This window comes from Rutilus rutilus (assembly GCF_951802725.1).
Source record: "Rutilus rutilus genome assembly, chromosome: 7".
Classification (NCBI taxonomy): domain Eukaryota; kingdom Metazoa; phylum Chordata; class Actinopteri; order Cypriniformes; family Leuciscidae; genus Rutilus; species Rutilus rutilus.
The window spans coordinates 38,180,867-38,200,721 of NC_140221.1; the positions used below are offsets into that span (position 1 = coordinate 38,180,867).

Sequence of the window (19,855 nt, forward strand, 5' to 3'; positions counted from 1 at the left end):
AAAGAAGTATGCTCACAAAGGCTGCATTTATTTGATCACAAATACAGTAAAAACAATATTAAGTATTATTACAATTTAAAATAGTTTGGTTTCACAGAAAGGGCTTAGATCAAGTTTAATCAGGACATTTAAGTAGCTTTTATAAATGTGCCATAGAAAAATGTACTGGTGTGCGTCTTTTGAGACAAAACAACGGCACTGACATATTTTAAGTCAGTGCAAGTTGCTTTCAGTTTAGCTCAAACATGCATTTAGTCTGGGACTATGCTTAAGCCTTGTCTGTAAATCCGGGGTTAAAGTGGGACCCTTGAAAAATGAAAACGTTTTTTAGAATCATCTTAATATTTTACATGTTATCCAATGTAAACATTATTTTGTAAAACCGTATCCTTTTTTGCATTCATGGTTTTATGAAGCTTTTAATTTGATTTTGTATCTTTTATTCTGGGTAGAAGCTTTACCAAAAAAGTTTAAATTTTAAACCATCATTGCAACAACAAAAAAAATTATATTGCAAAATCGTGTCAATTTTAAGACCTTTATTTAAAAAAAAAAAAAGCGCCTTTTTCCGACGCTGCTTCCGGTTGCAGTTCTTCACTATCCTTTAGCCGCATCTTCTTCCGGCACACCATACCACTATATTCAATCTATTATCTCTATCCGACCGCTGCATTTTCCAGCATTTTCTCCATTGCACATCACCGTTTGTCAGGTCATCTTTGAGAATGAAAGGAGCGAAATTAGCTGTGGTTTTGGGCATGTTTTTGGCCCTCGTCCTGCTGACCGAGACGGCGCGGAGCAGGAAGGAGTCTAGTAGCCAGAACAGCTTCAGGAGGGCGGCCAGCGGCTTCTACCAAACCCTCAGCAATATCTTCGGAGAGGAGAACATTAGGACGCTGTACAAGGTACATATAAGATCACGCGATATTGTCATGCTAGGGCATAGTTTTTTTTTTGTTTTTTTTTGCAGGTGCATTAGATTAGAGCATACCGAGATCACCAGCTGTCAGTGGCCGTGTCTAAAAACCTAGTGACCTACCTAACGTTACCTAGAGCGAGGGCATTCTGTTAAGTGCAGCGTTCTGTTTATAAAGGTCACTAGCTTGTAACGCTTCATAATAATAATTGAATTAATAATGGATTGTCCAATGTTATATAGTACTTAATAATAATTATAATTTATTACTTGTCTTTTAAAATTGTTATGAAGTAAAATGACTGTCATTAAATTTCATTCCATTTTATTTACATTTTAATTATATATTGAAAATAAAATATATGAACATTTATGCAATTTTAATGATCATTATTTACTATTTGAATGGATTACAAGCTGTTGAGAATGCTGTCTACTCTACAGTGTTATAATGTTTGTAGTAGGGCTATATCATAGGCAAATGTGGCATGAATGACTGTCCTATTAATAGATTTATAGTTCAACTTGTAAAGTTTTGTTCATATTTGCATATACAGGATTTAGTAGTAGTGCATTACTAAATGGCAAATAATTAGAAATGCAATGATAGATCATGGATAACAACTTTTATGTATTCTTTCTAAAAATTCAAGAGAAAATAAGAAAACAAAGCCTATATTTAGGACCATTAGAATTTATTTGCAATTTTGCATTGTCACATTATCTTCATGACAATTAAGCACATTTCACCCCTTATTCCATTTACTAAAATGGAAAAGACGTCATTCTTAGCAAATTGATATAATACATATGTAAAATATAGATTTTTTATACATTTATATAAAAATATGTGAAGTAGTTATACATCATGTTGTTGTACTGCTTTTAAATTTCGTTGTTATTAATATTTTATTAGAGTAATATTTTAAATGTAGTAATCAATCATGTGATCTTTTTTTGATATTGTGATGTGATATTATTATTATTATCTTATTTTCTCTGGATTGTAATGGAGTATTGTAATTTTATGTAACAACCACATGCCCAGGGACTACAGATGCAAATTAGCTAAACTAGAGATAACTTTAAATGAATCATTACTGATAATAATAATAATTACAAAAAAACTCAAATGACACAAATGATAGAAATGAGACAGAAGAAAGTGGGATATGCTTATTTACGCGAGAAATCATAATGAGTAAAACAAAAATCTAATCTAAAATAAAATGATTTTAATCTAAAATAAATCTATATGTATAGATAGTTGTTTTTTTAATCGAGTGATTTTCCTCTGTGAGCTGTATTTGTGTTAATGATATTAAATGCATATCATAATTAATAGATCATTGCATCTTTTGCATTCTTTATTTATTTTTAAAAATCTGTCTTTTTTGCAGTTCTTCTCAAAAACTACAGAGAGGTTTGTTCATGGAGTCGATTCATTTTTGGACACTTTGTGGAAACTCTGGGTGGATCTGCTTGATGTTATGGGCATTGACTGTAAGTCTGGATCACACTTATGTCTGCAATGTCATTTGTGTATGATGCAAAAATCATGTCCTTAATTTCTCTCTCTTCTCTCTCCTCAGCCTCTAACCTGACCCACTACTTCAGCGCATCGTCCGTGTCCAGTTCTCCTGCTCGCGCGCTCCTCCTGGTGGCGGCCTTGCTGGTGGCTTACTGGTTCCTGTCCTTGTTCCTGAGTGGCTTCTTTTACATCCTTCACGCGGTGTTCGGCCGTTTCTTCTGGCTGGCCCGCGTAGCACTTTTCGCCCTCTCGTGCCTGTACATTCTGCAGAAATTTGAGGGCGACCCAGAGAAGGCGGTGCTGCCGCTGTGCTTCATCATGGCTGTGTACTTCATGACGGGACCGGTGGGTGCGTACTGGCGGAAAGGGGGTGGATCTGGAACTCTGGAGGAGAAGATCGACCAGCTCGATACCCAGATCCGCCTCCTCAACATCCGCTTGAGCAGAGTGATTGAAAACCTGGAGCGCTCCAGTGACCAATGAAGTTTTTCGCCCCAGGCTAAGGGTTAGAGCTGGGGTTTGTGGGATGGTATGAGAAGAAAAAAGTTTTTTTTTTTTTTTTTTTTGTCCCCTTTTTCTCAGGATGTCCCAACGTAGTAAGGCAAGAATTGTATGGAAATGTGATAAATTCTCAAGTTGATAAACCGAAATTAGTCCATTACGTTCGCCCTGTTGTCGTAGAATGTATTATTAGCGTCCATTTCTACTGTAGCCGGCCATTTTTTTTGTAAATATCAGGACTTTTTTTTTTATACTGTGGGTCTGTGTGTGTGTTCAAGCCTTGAGTTGAGTGTGTTATTCCATTGCGCAGTGTTACGCCTTTTACATAAGCTTTGTTTGGGCACTTTCTGTAAGTGTGTGTGTGTGTGTGTTATTTATAAATCAGGAAGGCAATGCAATTCAGAGTTGATTTAGAAACACTCAAAGTGTGTGAAGAATAGTCAGTATCACTGCATTTTTTCATCTCTCCTTTGTCTCATCTTGAGGTCTCCAGAGGTTACTCTGAGTTCAGGACCGATCGGCACTATCAGGGATCGAGATGTATGTGGAAATCGCTTTCAGAAAGCAGCTAGTCATCAGATACATGAGGATATCTGACCAGTGTTCCTGGCAGCAAAATAACGGTGCTGCAATCTACACCAGTATCTCTGTCCAACTTCAGCTAAGAGAGAGAGATGTTCTCACGTACAGGGAGAAACCTGGTCATGCACTTTGTTCTCAGCATGAGATCATTTTATCACTTGTATGTACCATTTTAATACACTTCTAGAAAGGGATCGATTGAATAGTGTGTTAATCCCACTACATATTAGTGCTGCTTAGTAAATCATTTTTAAGAAAGTGGCCTCTATGGTTTCATCCACAGTGGCATTGAAAATGTAATGCCTGGCAACTAATTGAACCCGGGTTCTATCTTCTCTGTTACCTCTCATTCACGCTCATTCCTTCCTGCTCTTGCAGTAAACCTTTGTTGCTAAAGCTAATTTGCATGTTTTTTTTTTAACTATGATTTGAACATTTAACCACTGTTTCATAGATGAAAAACTGTAATTTGACTTTTTTTTTTATATATATACGTTTTTACATTTTAATGAATGAAATTGTATTAATGGTCCGTGTTTAAGTGTATTTTCATTCCATAATATGCCATGAATTGATTTATTTATTTTGAATACACAATTAGCACTGCTATATTTAAAGTAAATGTACTCCGGTTCGAAAGTTTGTTGGGTTTGTAAGAAATGTATACTTTTATTCTCAACATTAATAATGATATAAAATATTTCCTGAGCACCAAATCAGCATATTAGAATGATTTCTGAAGGATCATGTGACACTGAAGACTGGAGAAAAGTTAGCTTTGCCATCACGGGAATAAATTACATTTTAAAATGTTAAAATTGTTTTTTTACTATTTTTGGTCAAATAAATCTTAACGACCCCAAACTTTTGAACAGTACTGTAAAAGCTGGGAACATTTTATGTTGTTGTTTTGCATCATTGTAAATTTGTTTATTTTCAAATCAATGCTTTTTATTTTTGTGGGTGTGTTCATTTCTGGTACTAAATGATCATTTTTATATTATTATATTTGTCTCCAGTCTGTTATTTTAAAGTCGTCATGAATTCAAGGTGAGAGTTTTGTGGCTTTTAGTGCCTGCCATTTCAACTCTTTTTAAACATTGACAAAATTCACTTTTAACAGAAACAAAGTCTTTCTCTTCTAGGAAAATAGGCCAAAAATATTGATGACTCATCCTGCACTTCACTGATTTTAGACCTGCCAATGACTACTGTAGTGAAACTCAAGCCTACTGGAAATCAGTGCATGCACCATTATGAGGCCCTTTTTTACTGTAGGAAAATGTGAAGGATGTTACCCGGTTTATAAATCATGCAAAATAAGCACCAGCTTTTAAGGAATCTGCAAATAGCAAACATTGCAATGTACCAGCATTATTGTAAAAGTACTGGGGACAACTAAGAATAATTACACAATATACATGTTTCAGCAAACACTTCTATATTTTAAAATAGTCATGTGTATTTTGCGTATCTGCGAATGAGAAGCCACAGTAATATACCATGGGAAATAAGTTTTATTGTTAGCTGTGGAACTCTTTCATAATTCAGTTGAAAGTTCCAGCACCATGTCATTTGTGGAATATAATGTATTTTATTTGTTACATCAAACATATGGGAGATGTACTGACTCAATAACTGCAAAGACCCAGTTGTCTCTCACATTGTCTCTCTTGAATGCGCCAGTGCCAATTATTGTGTGTTGAGGATTTTGCGTCATTAACTGATTTGTATTAGAAAGCACTGAATCTTTGTGAAGTCTAGACATTAACTGGTATCTTTGCATAGTATGCATAGATTTCTATATCAGGTTTGCTTTTGTACTGTATCATTTTTATCAGGGTAGTTCACCTGCGATGTTGCTTGCTGTGGTATTATTTGTCATATTTTTGTGTTTACGAAACTTAAATGAATTTCTCTGAGATTAAACAGTGGTCCAAAAATGATTTAATAAATGTAATATACAATTTGACCAACAAGTCTTGGGAACTCTTTTTTTTTTTAAATAATATTAATAAAGTTATAAAAATGTTGAGGGTTCAACCTGACTGATAGTAATCGTGTAATATATTATATTTGCTCACACTGCATGAAAAAATTGCTTCACCTAATTTGGATTTAGGAGGTTATTCGTGACGCAACAGGCACTTGTTTGAACATTGCTTCATTTGTCTGTTCAAATGGCCTAATATGAACTCCCTAAAGCTCTAATAAGTGGAGCCAACAGCCAACCCAATGGATGAGTTTAAGCAGGCATCCTAAAGGTCCATGTGCAGTTCGGATGTTAATGAGTTCTGTTTGCATTGCAAAAACAGTTGATGAGACTATCAGTGGTGCTGAAGTCCGTCCACTAGATCAAATGCACAAATGAAAAAACATTAACTCATTGATAACCCAGAGGTGAAAGCTTGTGATGTTGGCTGTACTTGGCATTTAATTCTGCCATCCTCATCTAATTTAACATACTGTACATTAAAAATGTCACTCAGGTGAAGGTTTCTAAAAAAAAAAAAAATCATATCTTTTATTCAGTTTACATTGTCAAAGACACTCTTGCAAATTGTATTTCGCCAGATGCATCTCTTGTACTCCTGTGAGAGCTGATCCAAATCTGTCTAAAAGTCTTATGCAACATGTAACGATCAAAAGGAGAACTGTGTCTTTAAGATACCCATATTTGGCTTGTATATAATGTTGAGCATTGTTGCTTTTTCATTGGTTGTGCCCAGAGGGTGCAGACCATAGACTGGTGCAGACATGACCCCGTTCCCATCGCTTTTATGAAAGCACATTTTTAACGCTATATGGACTCCACTTCAGTCTTACTAAGACAGACAGACAGACAGATAGATGGATGGATAGATAGATAGATAGATAGATAGATAGATAGATAGATAGATAGATAGATAGATAGATAGATAGATAGATAGATAGATAGATAATTTCAAGGCGGTGGACATTGTCATTTCAGGCCAAGTATAAAATAAAGATTGATACAGTTATGTAATATGCATCTAGGCAAATAACAATGGCCAAGAAGTTAACTGAAAATCAAAGTTGATGGGCTGAAGATCCAGCAGCATATTTTGAAATCATTCACATAAAAATTTGTTTTATAGCTTCAAGAAATGTACACTTGCTTTTATGAATTTAGCAGATGCTTTTGTCTAAAGCGACTTACAATCGAGGAACAAAAGCAATTTCAATGAAATTAAGCACATTCCATGATTTCTTTAAGTTTCATCACAAACAAACAAGTTTACATTGTCAATCTGTGGAGCAATTCCTGTTTCCCAAATGTTATACAAATACTGATGAAATTAGCCATGACAATCACTGACTCTGCAAAAGTATTCAGCAGCTCTTTATATAGCCTACTATAATGCCTTCCTTTGGTGCTAAAATGTTTAAAATAAATAAATAGACTGCATAAAATCCAAACAAAATGTATGGAAAATATAGTACAGACACACCTTTCACATTTTTTCCTTCCCCATCAGATCATGTTGCAGGCAGGCTGCAGGCTCTGGATTGGGCACACCTCTGCATGATCCCTTCTTCTATTGGCTGGGCGCTTCAGTGGGCCGAATTGGCGGAACGGCTGTGTGACTGCTGATTGGTTCGCCTCTCCGTTTGTCCATGTTGCTTTCTCTCGTGCTGCTGTCTCGGCTGATGTGAGGCCAGCTTTAGGAGCCAATGGAATAAAAGAAATGCTAATTGCGGAGCAGTCCGATATTCCTCCGCCAAAACCTAACAGCTTTATCCAAGACCCTTTAGATGTCAGTGGTCAAGTGCAAGTATTTTACATTAACCAGATATATTGAAACACGTTAGAGGAAACTATATCTTTAATGCTATATGTATTGTTAAATATAGTTTAATCACGGTAAAGTCTGATGTTTAAATAATTGACTGAAGACTTATATATGAGCTCCATTGTTTTTTATGACCCTTTTCAGTTGACAGCACTTCATCGCCTTATAAAGTTCAATAAAGGAAAGCCCGATGTATGCCCCTACCGATAATTTATTATTATTTTTATTTATTTTTTGTTGTTGGAGTGGACTCTTTTCAATCAAACAGATGAATCGGTTCACAAAAACAGCTATAAACGATTCATTTGCAAATGGGGCTGAATGAATCTGTCCGAACGGTTCTCGAGTCACTGACTCATTGAACCGGTGACATTTTTTAACACATCTTTTTAACTTTTGATTAAAGTATCTTTTTATTATAAATGTATATTTACGTTTTTATTTATATTCACGTTTCTTTTAAATGACATGTTTTAAATGAGCGAGATCATGACTGCGACAAAGTGAACTGGGACAACTTAAATGACAACACTAGCGCCCTTTGAAGTGATAGAAAAGGAATGCTACTAAATTGATTTAATTTAAAACGCTATGTAGACATTATGTGCTCATAATGGTTTATTTAAACGTTTAACATCATATATCACACAACGGGATGTCAGGTACGAAGACATGACGTTATCGTGTCATGACGTCGAATAATGTTCTCAGAAATGAACTGTTCCAAAGAACCGATAAGCAGAAATCAGTCCGACTTCCTTCTCATCATTATCTGATATATCAAACAGATACCTCTTACAAATGCAAATGCTAGTTTTAATAAAATATGCAATCTTAATAAAATATTTATTAATACATAAACACTCAACTGTTCCTGAATCATATATCTGTGTAAAAACCACTGATCTATATAGAATGACATTATATAGATCAGTGGTAAAAACCTAAGTACTACGTGAGCAGCGGAAGAACATGTGGAGATTGGCAGGGTGGTGTGCGGTTGCGCGGTAGGCGGGGCTTCCACTGCTCCTGGTTGATTATGTGCGGCTGACGCTCGGAAATGACCCATGTGTCTGCCCTGCACCAATACACGGTCACCGGATCGGCTCGTCCAACTCCCGTAGTGCATTTCTTTCAGTCTTTACAGGTTATTCACGACATACCAGCGCGTGTCATCCGATCATGTCTAAAGACACGGAGGCCAACAGCGAGGAGATTATGGAGTCAAAGGTGCTCTGGTACCCGGACTCTAAACGAAACACACAGATGGACCGATTCCGGACAATAGTGAATCGGGACTTCGGGTTGAATCTGGGTGAGTAAAGCCAGGCTGGGCTAGAATGAAGGCAGACTAGTATTTCAGCTAACAACACACCCCTGTTCTACTGGAAAACAAAACATAGTACTATGGTATCAGTTAATCTCATTAATAGCTCATCCTGGGATTGTCATGGTTTATATATCTTGGCCACATTTATGCAAAAACAGGTAGGTTAACCATGCTTTCAGATGCAATTTTTGGCCCTCTAAATTTTCTCCAGGATCCATTTTGTGTATTTAACTCTTTCAATTGCTTAACAACGGATGTCTGGCCACATATTACTCGTCTTTCATACATGCCATTCTGCTGCGTCTTTATGCATTGAATGATGCATAGACAGTAAGAGTTGTAAAACCAGTATTTCAGATCAGACATGGAATAGCTCTAACTGGCTGTCACACCATATGTTTTCATAGTATCATCATGTACATGCATCTCAGCACGTATGACATAACTTTCATCTATGACAAATAACATTTATTCTTTAAAGCTAACTACTACTGCTTGTATGTTACTACTCGTATTATACTATAGTATATATTTTTGTTACTATTCATAAGATACAGTTCATATTCAGATTTTCCTGACATACTAGTACTTACTAATTTGCTACTATGGGATGGACATCTGTGGTTTAGATAGCAACAATACACTTTGATTAGTATGTATTTATAGGCAAATGAAAAATCCTACAAGTAAGATTAAAAATGTTTCAGTAAATGTTGCACCCACTAGTACCTCACTGATATAGTAGGTTCAGTACTTGTGTCTTCAACTGATACCAGTTAAACTGGAATTGATATTACTTTTTTTTTTTTTTTCTAGTAATTTAAAGAATTGCCAATGTAAAACCCACTACTGTTGAGTACTAATCTGAATATTGCATGTATATAGGCTGTCCCTTTTAAAGACTATACAAAGGGAACATGCAATATTCAGATATTCAAATGTTTTTTTCAATAGTTAATTCTTAAATTATAAAATTTTGACCCCTATTTTTTACGTACGTGTTACTATTCAATTAATACTGGAAAATAAATATTTCTAAAATTGATAGAAGTAAATAGTCAAAAATAACAAGAAGGGGGCCAAATGTAATGATGTAGGAATTACCCATTGAAAAACCCTCAACAGTTGACCACAAATCTGAATATTGCATGGACCAAGTCCTGATTTCTATCATCGCTAAACTAAATTAAACAATGGCATGTATTGTGTCTAATGGTGCCTTCAATAAATGTCTCTTTTATGTTGAAGCTAACTATAATGACCTGTATCAGTGGTCCGTGGACAGTTATCCGGAGTTCTGGGCGCAGGTTTGGTCATTCTGTGGCATCGCCTGCTCAAAGATGTATGAGGAGGTTGGTTTATTTTTTCAACCTTTTGGCCTTCTTTATATATACACAGTATTAATCAGCTTTTTCAGATTTAAATATACATGTATTTAAATGTTTTTTTTTTTGTTTGTCATTTCTTGTTGTGTAATGAGTGTTATTTAGGTTGACAAATATTGTGAACCTTAACTATATTTACTATCTTATTTATGTGGAGGTATACGTGCAATAAATGACATAGATGATGGTCAAATTCATTAGTCATAAATCATAGATTAATCCTAACTAGTAAACATTTATGAATTTATTACCATTTAGTACTACTGTCTGAACTGCTGCTAAGAATATTTAAAGTTCATACCTTATCTCTGGTTGAGAAGGTGTGTTAGGGCTTTTCCCGTCTTAGAGAGCTGTAATTTTACTTAAGGAGTGTCATTCATGTGATAAAACATAATAAAATAACACAGTCTATATAAGGCTTTCTATCTACAACCTTCTCAACCATTTTATTTTTACTGCATGCTCTCTGTTGATTATTTGCTGACTCAAAGTTTGTTTTATTATTCGATTGTATGACAACATGGATTGTGACAGGTTTGTATAGTAAAAGGAATAGTTCACTCAAAAAATTATCCCATAATTTACTCGCCTTCAAGCCATCCTATGTGTATCAGATTTTTTTTTCTTTCAGCCAAACACAATCTGAGTTATATTAAATAATATCCTGGCTCTTCCCAGCTTTGTAATGGCATTGAATAGTGCCAGAAGCTCCAAAAAGCGCACCCATCCGTCATAAAAGTAATCCATACGGCTCCATTAGGTTAATAAATGCCTTCTAAAGGGAAGCAATGTCTTTTGCAAGAAAAATATCCATATTAAAACTTTATAAACTAAAATCACTGGTTTACAGCAACGGCCGTACGTTGTATTATGAGTAAATTGTGGGATATTTTTTGGGTGAACTATTCCTTGAAACTAACTAGATTTTTACATTTTCTGAAATTGGGAAGGGTGTGTGCCTACATCACGATACTAGGGTGGTAGCCAAGATGTTGCAACAAGTTTGCTTAGGTAGTTTTAACCTGTAGTCTTCTCTCAAACCAGTGTTATTAAAACCATTTTTTATTCATTGAAATAAAGCTAATATAAATAAGTAAAAATAAAGCTGAATAGAAATATAAAAAACGAGTAAAAATGCCAAAAGCACTTCATAAAATTACTAAAACGAACATTAAAGGTTGTATCAGCGATTTCAGGCCCAAACATAAATGATCACATTCATCTAATCTTTCCTAACGATCCGCTAGCTGCCCGCCCCATAAGCATGCCGTCAAAAATACGTGTCTCTGTAGGCAGCCTAGGCTCTGAGATCTGCACACAAAAACAGCTGGTTTCACCAACCACTCAAAACCAAAATAAATAGTGTTCCAACCAATCACCGACAGGGGGAGGGTGTTGTGAGGTTTTGCGCTCGTGCACGGCTGCCTATGACGGCTGCACGCGAAAACCTCACAACACCCACCCCTGTCGGTGATTGGTTGGAACAGTATTTATTTTGGTTTTGAGTGGTGGTGAAACCAACTGTTTTTGTGTGCAGATCTCAGTTGAGTGCCCCTATTATGCCATTTTTAAAGGTTCCTAATTTAGTTTTGGAGGTCTCCTACAACAGGTTTACATCCAAGGTAAAATATATATATATATATACATTGCACATCATCTTATTTCTTAAAGAGTCTGAAAATAATTAGTTGAAGATTCAGTCTCTCTAAACCCCTTCTTTCTGAGTTATACTCTGCTCTGATTGGTCAGACTACCCAGGCTGTTGTGATTGGTCTACTGCTTAACGTTTGTCGTAAACTAAATGCTTATTACCATATCTGAATTTCAGCTCCGGAGGCTTCCTCAGCACTTGACACACAGTGATCCGAACAGTAAAGATTCTGTCGTTTTTTTTTTCCCCCCGTATCAATTCCAGCGCAAGTCCTCATCAAAAAATTTGCTGCGCTGAAAGTCTTCTCACCATGTCAACAACACAAACCAAATTCTCAAATCCTCTTCCTGGCCTCAGCTATAACTACAGTGTTTTAGGGCGGTTCAAAGTAGACCATAGACTGACATGGAGTTGCTGATGACTCATTTCGGCGGTTCAGAATCAATTCTTTCTTTTAGGAGACAATAACTTTATTTGTTGAGCACTTTGATCTTTAAAACTTTTTAGACATTTTACTTTCACAAACAGCTATATTACACACTGCGTGAAAGGTAATATTTGAAAAAGAATAATAGGGGGAACTTTATATAAGTATATAAAAATACTAAAATATGACTGTCTCAAAATGGCGAATAGTTGCTTGCAAGAAGAAAAATGTGCTCTATTAAACAGGATGACGTGTGACTCTGCTCACTCTCTGTTTCAGGTGGTTGATGTTTCTAAAAGGATATCGGATGCACCTGAGTGGTTTAAAGGCAGCAGACTGAATTATGCAGAGAACCTTCTGAAACACAAAGACCAGGACAAAGTGGCTCTCTATGCTGCAAGTATGAAAACTAAGTTTATTACAAATTACATGAATTACATAATCAGCATTCTGTGGCCAAACCGTTTTTTTTAAGTATTTTTTTTATTTTACACAAACTGTATAATTGACTATGTCCCTGGGAAGCACATTTTCTGCACGTTGCTAGTTTCATGTCTCCCGTATCACGCTTTGTCTTCTCGCATCTCAAATGAATATTTCATATCCAGTTATAAACTTAAACTACTGTTCAATGTTCAAAAGTTTGGGTCAGCAATATTTTTTAATGAATGGAGCCAGGCTATTTTCCCCCAGCAAGGATACAGTAAAACATAAGTGACATTTATGATGTTACAAAATATTTCTATCAGTGTCCTTAAAGAGTCTTAAAAAATCTTAAAAGTCTTTTCAGGTTTTTAGTGATCAAATTTAAGACCATAAAAAGTCTTAAATATTTTACTTGGTATAACAAGTCTTAATTATCATTTCAAGAGGTCTTACAATTTGAGGAAGGAAAAACAGGAGTCGCAATATGTCTATATGTGATTATTAAACTTCAAAAGGCAATGATTTATTTAAATAAATGTGAGCACCGCACGTTTCAAAGTAAGTACATGATGCTTTTGTGCATTCTTCAGGCTCATGGTTTCAGAGCAGTTCACAATCAATGAATACTGCTGATTTATGCCAAGCGAATGGAGATTGCTAATGATGTACTGGTCTAAATAACCACAACTGCTTTGTATACAGGGCTTACCAGAGTAATGGTTATGTTTCTGCTGTTCCATAAGTCTACTGTCAGAGAGTGAATTGTAATAATTTAAAATTCACTCATCCCTTTTCTTAAAAAGGTTTCTCATTTTATACAACTTTTTGTTTTTATCAAAACCTGTTTTTGAACTCTAAAACCTTGAACGTAGAATTTTTTTTTTTTTAAAGATACCCTGCAAGATACCCGATATCCGATACCCTGTTCTATTTTAAATAAATGTTGTTCGTGTGAACAAAAAATATGTTTAAAAGATTCCCCAAAAAATATTAAGCAGCACAACTGTTTTCAACATTGATAATAATAAGAAATGTTACTTGAGCACCAAATCAGCATATTAGAATGATTTCTGAAGGATCATGTGACACTAAAGACTGGAGTAAAGATGCTGAAAATTCAGCTTTGCATTACAGGAATAAATTGCATTTTAAATGTATTAAAATAGAAAACAGTTATTTTAATATTTCACAATATTACTCTATTTTTACTGTATTTTGATAAAATAAATGCAGCCATTGCTGAGCAAAAGAGACTTCTTTAAAAAAAAAAGTTTAAATCCTGCCAGCCAACCCCAACGCTTTTGAACAGTAGTGTAGTGTACTGTAATGCTGAATAAGCACAGTAAGCTGCTGAGTCTGACTATTGCAAAATACACCTTTTTAGGTTGATCCCGATCCTTCAGTTTTGGTTTATTTTGTGATGATAAACTGTACAATGTCCCTTAGTTGGTGAATGCAGTGAGGAGAATCTGAAGCTTCATTATGCTGAGGGTTTTATAGAGTAACTGTCTATACTATTTATTTACTTTCAATAAAAATGTCAGTTCTGCATTATTTGCAGCTGTGAACATTATATTCAGTAGTTTCATTGAATGACTTTGACACCTGGACATCACCACTGAAGTCACAATGACATAATCAGATTCAGTAGACCTGAATGCGGTGGCAGTAATTCAGGTGATATAAAAACTGATGACCGTGACTCACTCCACGCTCTCAAACTGCACCCTCAAGCAATACTATTTATCTAAGACCTGCAACAACTTGTGACGTTGACCGTAAACCCTGGTTGACAATGCAGCTTTTTTCTTTTTTTGTTAAACAGTTCATTACACATTTTATTATCTATATCTCCATGACGAGATGCCACGCAAATATCTCCTGATTCAAAACACGACTCTGTATCTCTGCTGATCTCCTTGAGCCATTGTCCGTTTGACCTTATACACAAATGGCTGCTTTAAAATAGCAACAGCACTGTGTGCATGTGTGTTTTATCTTTATTGATAGAATCTGTCATTGCAGACCTCTGGCTAATGTAACACTAAATGAATTATGCTGTCTGTAATTTGATTTGTGGTTTTAGTGTCCATGTAGGGGCGCGGGGCGGGGGGCGCATACCGGTAGTTGTGCTTTTATATTGTGATTGATGTCCTGATGCGATCCAGGATTTAGCGGATGTAATTACCAAAGTGGCATCTATCAGAAGTGTACCTGCGTCATTGGTTTGTCTTCGTGAAACGGGGGGATAATTTACCTGAAAGGATTCTGATTAAATTGAACACTTTGGCTGCATCCAAAATCGCCTACTCTTTTAAGTAGGTACTTATTTTGAATAAGTAATAACTTCATGACCGCGAAAAAAGTATGTTATATGTAGTATGAATGAAATTTGGACGAACTACATTCGCCATGTTGTCATTATCACGTGACCTACCAGCGTTACTGGCATTCATAAATCCTCTCTTGTGGCCTCGTGCTAAAGTGTGCATTGTATACACACTGCAGAAGTAGTGGCTTGAAGTAGTCAGTCATCCAGGTACTTTTTGCCTACTATTTTATGAGTACTGTAAATTCGAACACACTTCTCTTGTCAGATAATGTTTTTCGCCTACTATATAGTAAAGTATGGAATTTCGGATCCAGACATTATTTCAAATGATTTACTGATTACACACAGTAATGGAAAAAATGAACGTGTTGACTGCGATATATCAGTTGCACTACAGTCACGGATGGCAAAGAATTCTCTTGCTGCTCATTAAAGTTAGTGTGTTGATATTTACTGATATTGTAAGCCTAATGTTGATTTATTAATGATAATAATAAACAACAATCATTTTACATACAGTACCGGTCAAAGGTTTGAGTAAGACATTTTTTTGTTATTGTTGTTGAAAGAAAATTGTAATTTTATTCATCAAGGATGCATTCAATTGATCAACAGTCTCTGTAACACGTACAATGCTACAAAATATTTCTATTTCAAATAAAAGCTGTTCTTTTGAACTTCCTATTCATCATAGAATCCAGAAAAAGTTTAAGCAGCACAATGGTTTGCAACATTGATAATAATAAAGCATCAAATCAATTTATTAGAATGATTTCTGAAGGATCATGTGACACTGAAAGGTAATGTCTGCTGAAATTCAGCTTTGTCATCACAGGAATAAATTAAATTTTAAAATGTATTAAAATAGAAAACGGTTATTTTAAATTGTAATAAGACTTCACATTATTACTGTATTTTTGATCAAATAAATGCAGCCTTTGTGAGCAAAAGAGACTTCTGCAAAAACATTTAAAAAATCTTACTGGCCCTAAAATTTTAAATGATATTGTTTATTATTATTATTATTATTAAAAAAAAATTTTGTGTGTGTTGTTGCTGTCATGTCTTTTTGGCATGATTGAGATTTGTTTCTTAAAGTGATTTTTGTGTGTATGTAGCTGAGGCGAATGAGGAGATCGTCAAGGTGACTTTCGGAGAGCTGAGGCGTGATGTCGCTCTCTTCGCTGCCGCCATGAGGAAGATGGGCATCAAAACTGGAGACCGGGTCGTAGGTGAGTCTCGCCTCCTTTTCTCTTTCAATGTGTCTCTGTATTTGTGTTGTGCTTTCTCAGTCACCCATTTGACACCCAGATGACAGTAGTGCGATGAGGAAATACAAGCCAATACTTGGCCAAATACAAGCAAATCTAACACACTGTTTTATATTGCATCAGTCTTGGGCGCTCTAACCTGTTTTTCCTGCCCTCTTTCTTTGCTTTATTCTTTCTGTCCTCGTTTGTCTTTATAAGTGTTCCAACATTGGGAGCCAGACAGTCGCTCCTAAAATCACAAACTCCCCTTTTCTGTCTTAGATTTGGGGTTCAGCCAGGGCCATTCATGGCTATTGATTGGAGAATAAGTGTAGTGCAGTTATACCGTGGCGGGGGTAATTAGTCTTTTCAGATTTAAAACTTAAGTGCATTCAGACATTTCCAAGCTGAAGCTGGAGGTTGGTCAGAAGCTCAGATGCCCGATTCGTCCCTGCCCTCCACTGTGACCGCGTGTGTGAGTAATGGTGTCTTTATGTGGGTGATGTGAGAGGGGGAAAAATAGATTGTGTAATCGCTGATGTCATTCATGATGGGTTCATTATCTGCAGTGCTGATCATTGGCTGTAAATGGGAGGAGGCCATTTCAGTGATATACACGCATAGATTTATTCATACAAGTCCCTATAGAGTAATAGATGGGAATGAGCAAGATGGTACAGAATTTTTTACAGTTGTACTCCAAAGAGACAATCAAGATTGTTTTATGAGTCACATGACTGCATGACATACAGATGATTTGAAAATCCACAGAAGGCTAAATCTGATAAAATAATCTATTGAGGACATTCTGAAAAGTAAAAGTATCATGAACTATAAACTAGATTTTAACTAGACATTTAAAGTGTATAAATGACTTGTTTTTCTAAAGTAACGCTGTCCAATAGCGACAACCCTTAGGTAAAGTTACAGTGGGACACCGCGTCTCTCTTGCCTCCCCTGAGCCCATTGACTTTTAACAGACCCCCTAAAGCGTGTGCTGGGTTTGAGGAGGGGTAATTGAGATTGAATGTGAGAGGAGGCAATGCCTCCGTGATATGATTGGAAATGATTGGTTTGTCCAATAAATCCCACCTTTTGTTTTCGTGCGCGTGCGCATATCGGTCTGAATGAACATTATGGCGTTAAAGGAGAACTCCGGTCAATTTTAACATTGAGCTCATTTTTTTGTACATTTGGAGTGCTGTCAGTACAGAGAACAACGACAAAAATCGGTGTTGCCTACACCATGTTATCCTCGTTTTAAAATTTGCACCCTGTTGACTTCAATGGGGCAAGTTTTAAACCTGCTTTTAGCCTCTTAACATCCTTGATGTGTCATTACAAGTGCACAGGTCATGTGAGTGATTCCTTCGGAGTGAACGCGGGTGAATCTGACTGCAGTAGATGTGAAAGAAATATATAAAAAATGATGTTTATTCAGCCAGCGCACATACCTGTATTTACATCCTGTTTTCGGTCGAAGTCCACAGTAATCGATTGTCGAGTTCACGCACATAGGTTTAGTACCTATGATCACGCGCGTGAACTCGACAATCGACTACTGTGGACTTCGACCGAAAACAGGATGTAAATACAGGTATGTGCGCTGGCTGAATTAACATCACTTTTATTAATATCTTTCTCATCTACTGCAGTCAGATTCACCCGTGTTCACTCCGAAGGAATCACTCACATGACCTGTGCACTTGTAATGACACATCAAGGATGTTAATAGGCTAAAAGCAGGTTTAAAACTTGCCCCATTGAAGTCAACAGGGTGCAAATTTTAAAAAGAGGATAACACGTTGTAGGCAACACCGATTTTTGTCGTTGTTCTCTGTACTGACAGCACTCCAAATGTACAAAAAAATGAGCTCAATGTTAAAATTGACCGGAGTTCTCCTTTAATGGGAAGACTAATTAAAAAGTAAACAAACGATGCAGACACTTGGATATCACCGCTTTGTCACGTAAAAAAATCAAACTTGAAATGGCCTGAAAACATGACTGTGGGGTTTTCAGTGAGCAATCAGCTTGGTGAAATTAAAAGTAGCGTACATCTTTGTGCCTGTGACCAGTGTTTACCACGGTTGATGACTGATGATCCAGAAATAAGTTGACTATTAAAAAGAACAACTGACATAAATGAAACTGAAACACTGGCCAATATAGTGTTGGAGGTTTCATACCTATATATGTTTTGGCCTGGTGGCCAATCTTTACTGATTTTACATTCAATAAGTAAGAGCTGAGTGTGACGGTTGAATTAGCAGAGCAATAGCACTGCTGTACATAAAGCTGTACACAGCCGTACAGCGCGTCTCGCTGGCTCATCTGTGACCAGGACAGCAAGTCTTTGTGATCGAGAGCTATGGTATCCAGGGTGATGTCGGCACACCACCACGTAGGACAAACCGCATTAAGGAGGAGTAACTGTCGAAGCAAGAGGAAAGGGATGTCAAGGTACTAATTCTGATTGTATCCCAAAATCATAAAACCACAGCTGCCCAACTCACTGCAGAATTAAATGTGCACCAGCTGCACCTCTCTCCTGTTTCCACCAAAACTGTTTGTCGGGAGCTTCACAGAGTCAATATTCATGATCTGGCTGCTATAGCCGAACCTTTGGTCACTCGTCCCAATGCCAAATGCCGGTTTCAATGGTGCCAACAGTGCAAACATTGGGCTGTGGACAATGTGAAACATATAATATTCTCTGAGTCCTCCTTCACTCTTTCCCACATCACATCAACATCAGTGATGTTTGGGCTGCAACATCATAGCATTCCCTACTGTGCTTGATGGGTGCAATTTCACTGCCAGACATTGTACCCTGAAGTTTATGCTGTGTATCAGCATGATAATGCACCAATACACACAGCAAGACTTCTGACAGAATGGTTTGATGAACATGAAAGTAAGTTGAACATCTCCCATAGCCTGCACAGTCACCAGATCGAAATATTTATATATACACACAAACACAAACTTCCCTTAGCAGGACAATAAAGTGCATTCAGTTCAATACAGTTTGTCTGTAATCATGATAATTATTATTTTTAGCTATATTTAAAAACAGAAGTGGTAATGACAGTTTAGGAAAGGGTACGTGTGCGTGTGTTTACTTTGCTGTTTTTATAAGTACGTCTACGTGGATGCAAACATAACTGTGTGTTCATAGAGGTGTGTCTTTTCTGAGCAAGTGTGTGTTGTATGAAGTAAAAGCGTAGAAGTTTACAAAGGCTGAGTATATTGATCCTGTTAGGGTGTGCGGTTCTGTGTGTTCATGTGTAAAGTGTGTTTCTCTCAACTAAAATGTCCTTGTCTGTTCCTTGATTTACAGCGTGTGTGTGTGTAGGAGTGAATAAATGGCCACTTTGCTGATGAGGCCTGGCCTTATTGCCGCAGTATCATTTAGCTAATGGACACTGTTTCTATTCTGTATCTTTCTATCTTTACTCTACTGTATTTTGTTCAATACACAATATAATTAGCATTTAAACCAAGTATTTTGGGAAGGTGATTTCTTATCAAAGTAAAAAATTAACATAGTTAATTTAATTGTAACATTTATGTGTCTTTGCTTCAGCTATATTTTAAATGTATAATTCAAGCTATTTTCTTATCTTTTTTTTTCTTCCAGTAAATCTTGATTATAACCTAGCCAAGCAACCCAAACTGTTTCTGTTAAACTTTACTCCTTTCAGCT

The 19,855-nt window shown here is 36.3% G+C and overlaps 2 protein-coding genes across 2 annotated transcripts in view; both read left to right on the forward strand.

Annotated features, from left to right (window-relative positions):
- The first annotated feature begins 537 nt into the window (after nt 1–537).
- bri3bp (bri3 binding protein) lies at nt 538–4,536 on the forward strand. The gene is made up of 3 exons (XM_084413164.1): nt 538–905; nt 2,317–2,419; nt 2,509–4,536. The coding sequence occupies exons 1-3, from the start codon at nt 726–728 to the stop codon at nt 2,928–2,930; spliced, it is 705 nt and encodes a 234-aa protein (XP_084269290.1). The 5' UTR covers nt 538–725; the 3' UTR covers nt 2,931–4,536.
- A 3,811-nt stretch (nt 4,537–8,347) lies between these two features.
- Nucleotides 8,348–19,855, forward strand: part of aacs (acetoacetyl-CoA synthetase) — a 37,150-nt gene continuing 25,642 nt past the window's right edge. The window contains exons 1-4 of the mRNA XM_084413311.1: nt 8,348–8,660; nt 9,924–10,027; nt 12,418–12,538; nt 16,015–16,128. Of these exons, the coding sequence (XP_084269437.1) occupies nt 8,528–8,660; nt 9,924–10,027; nt 12,418–12,538; nt 16,015–16,128 (472 nt within the window). The 5' untranslated portion in view covers nt 8,348–8,527. The remainder of the gene's footprint in view (nt 8,661–9,923; nt 10,028–12,417; nt 12,539–16,014; nt 16,129–19,855) is intronic.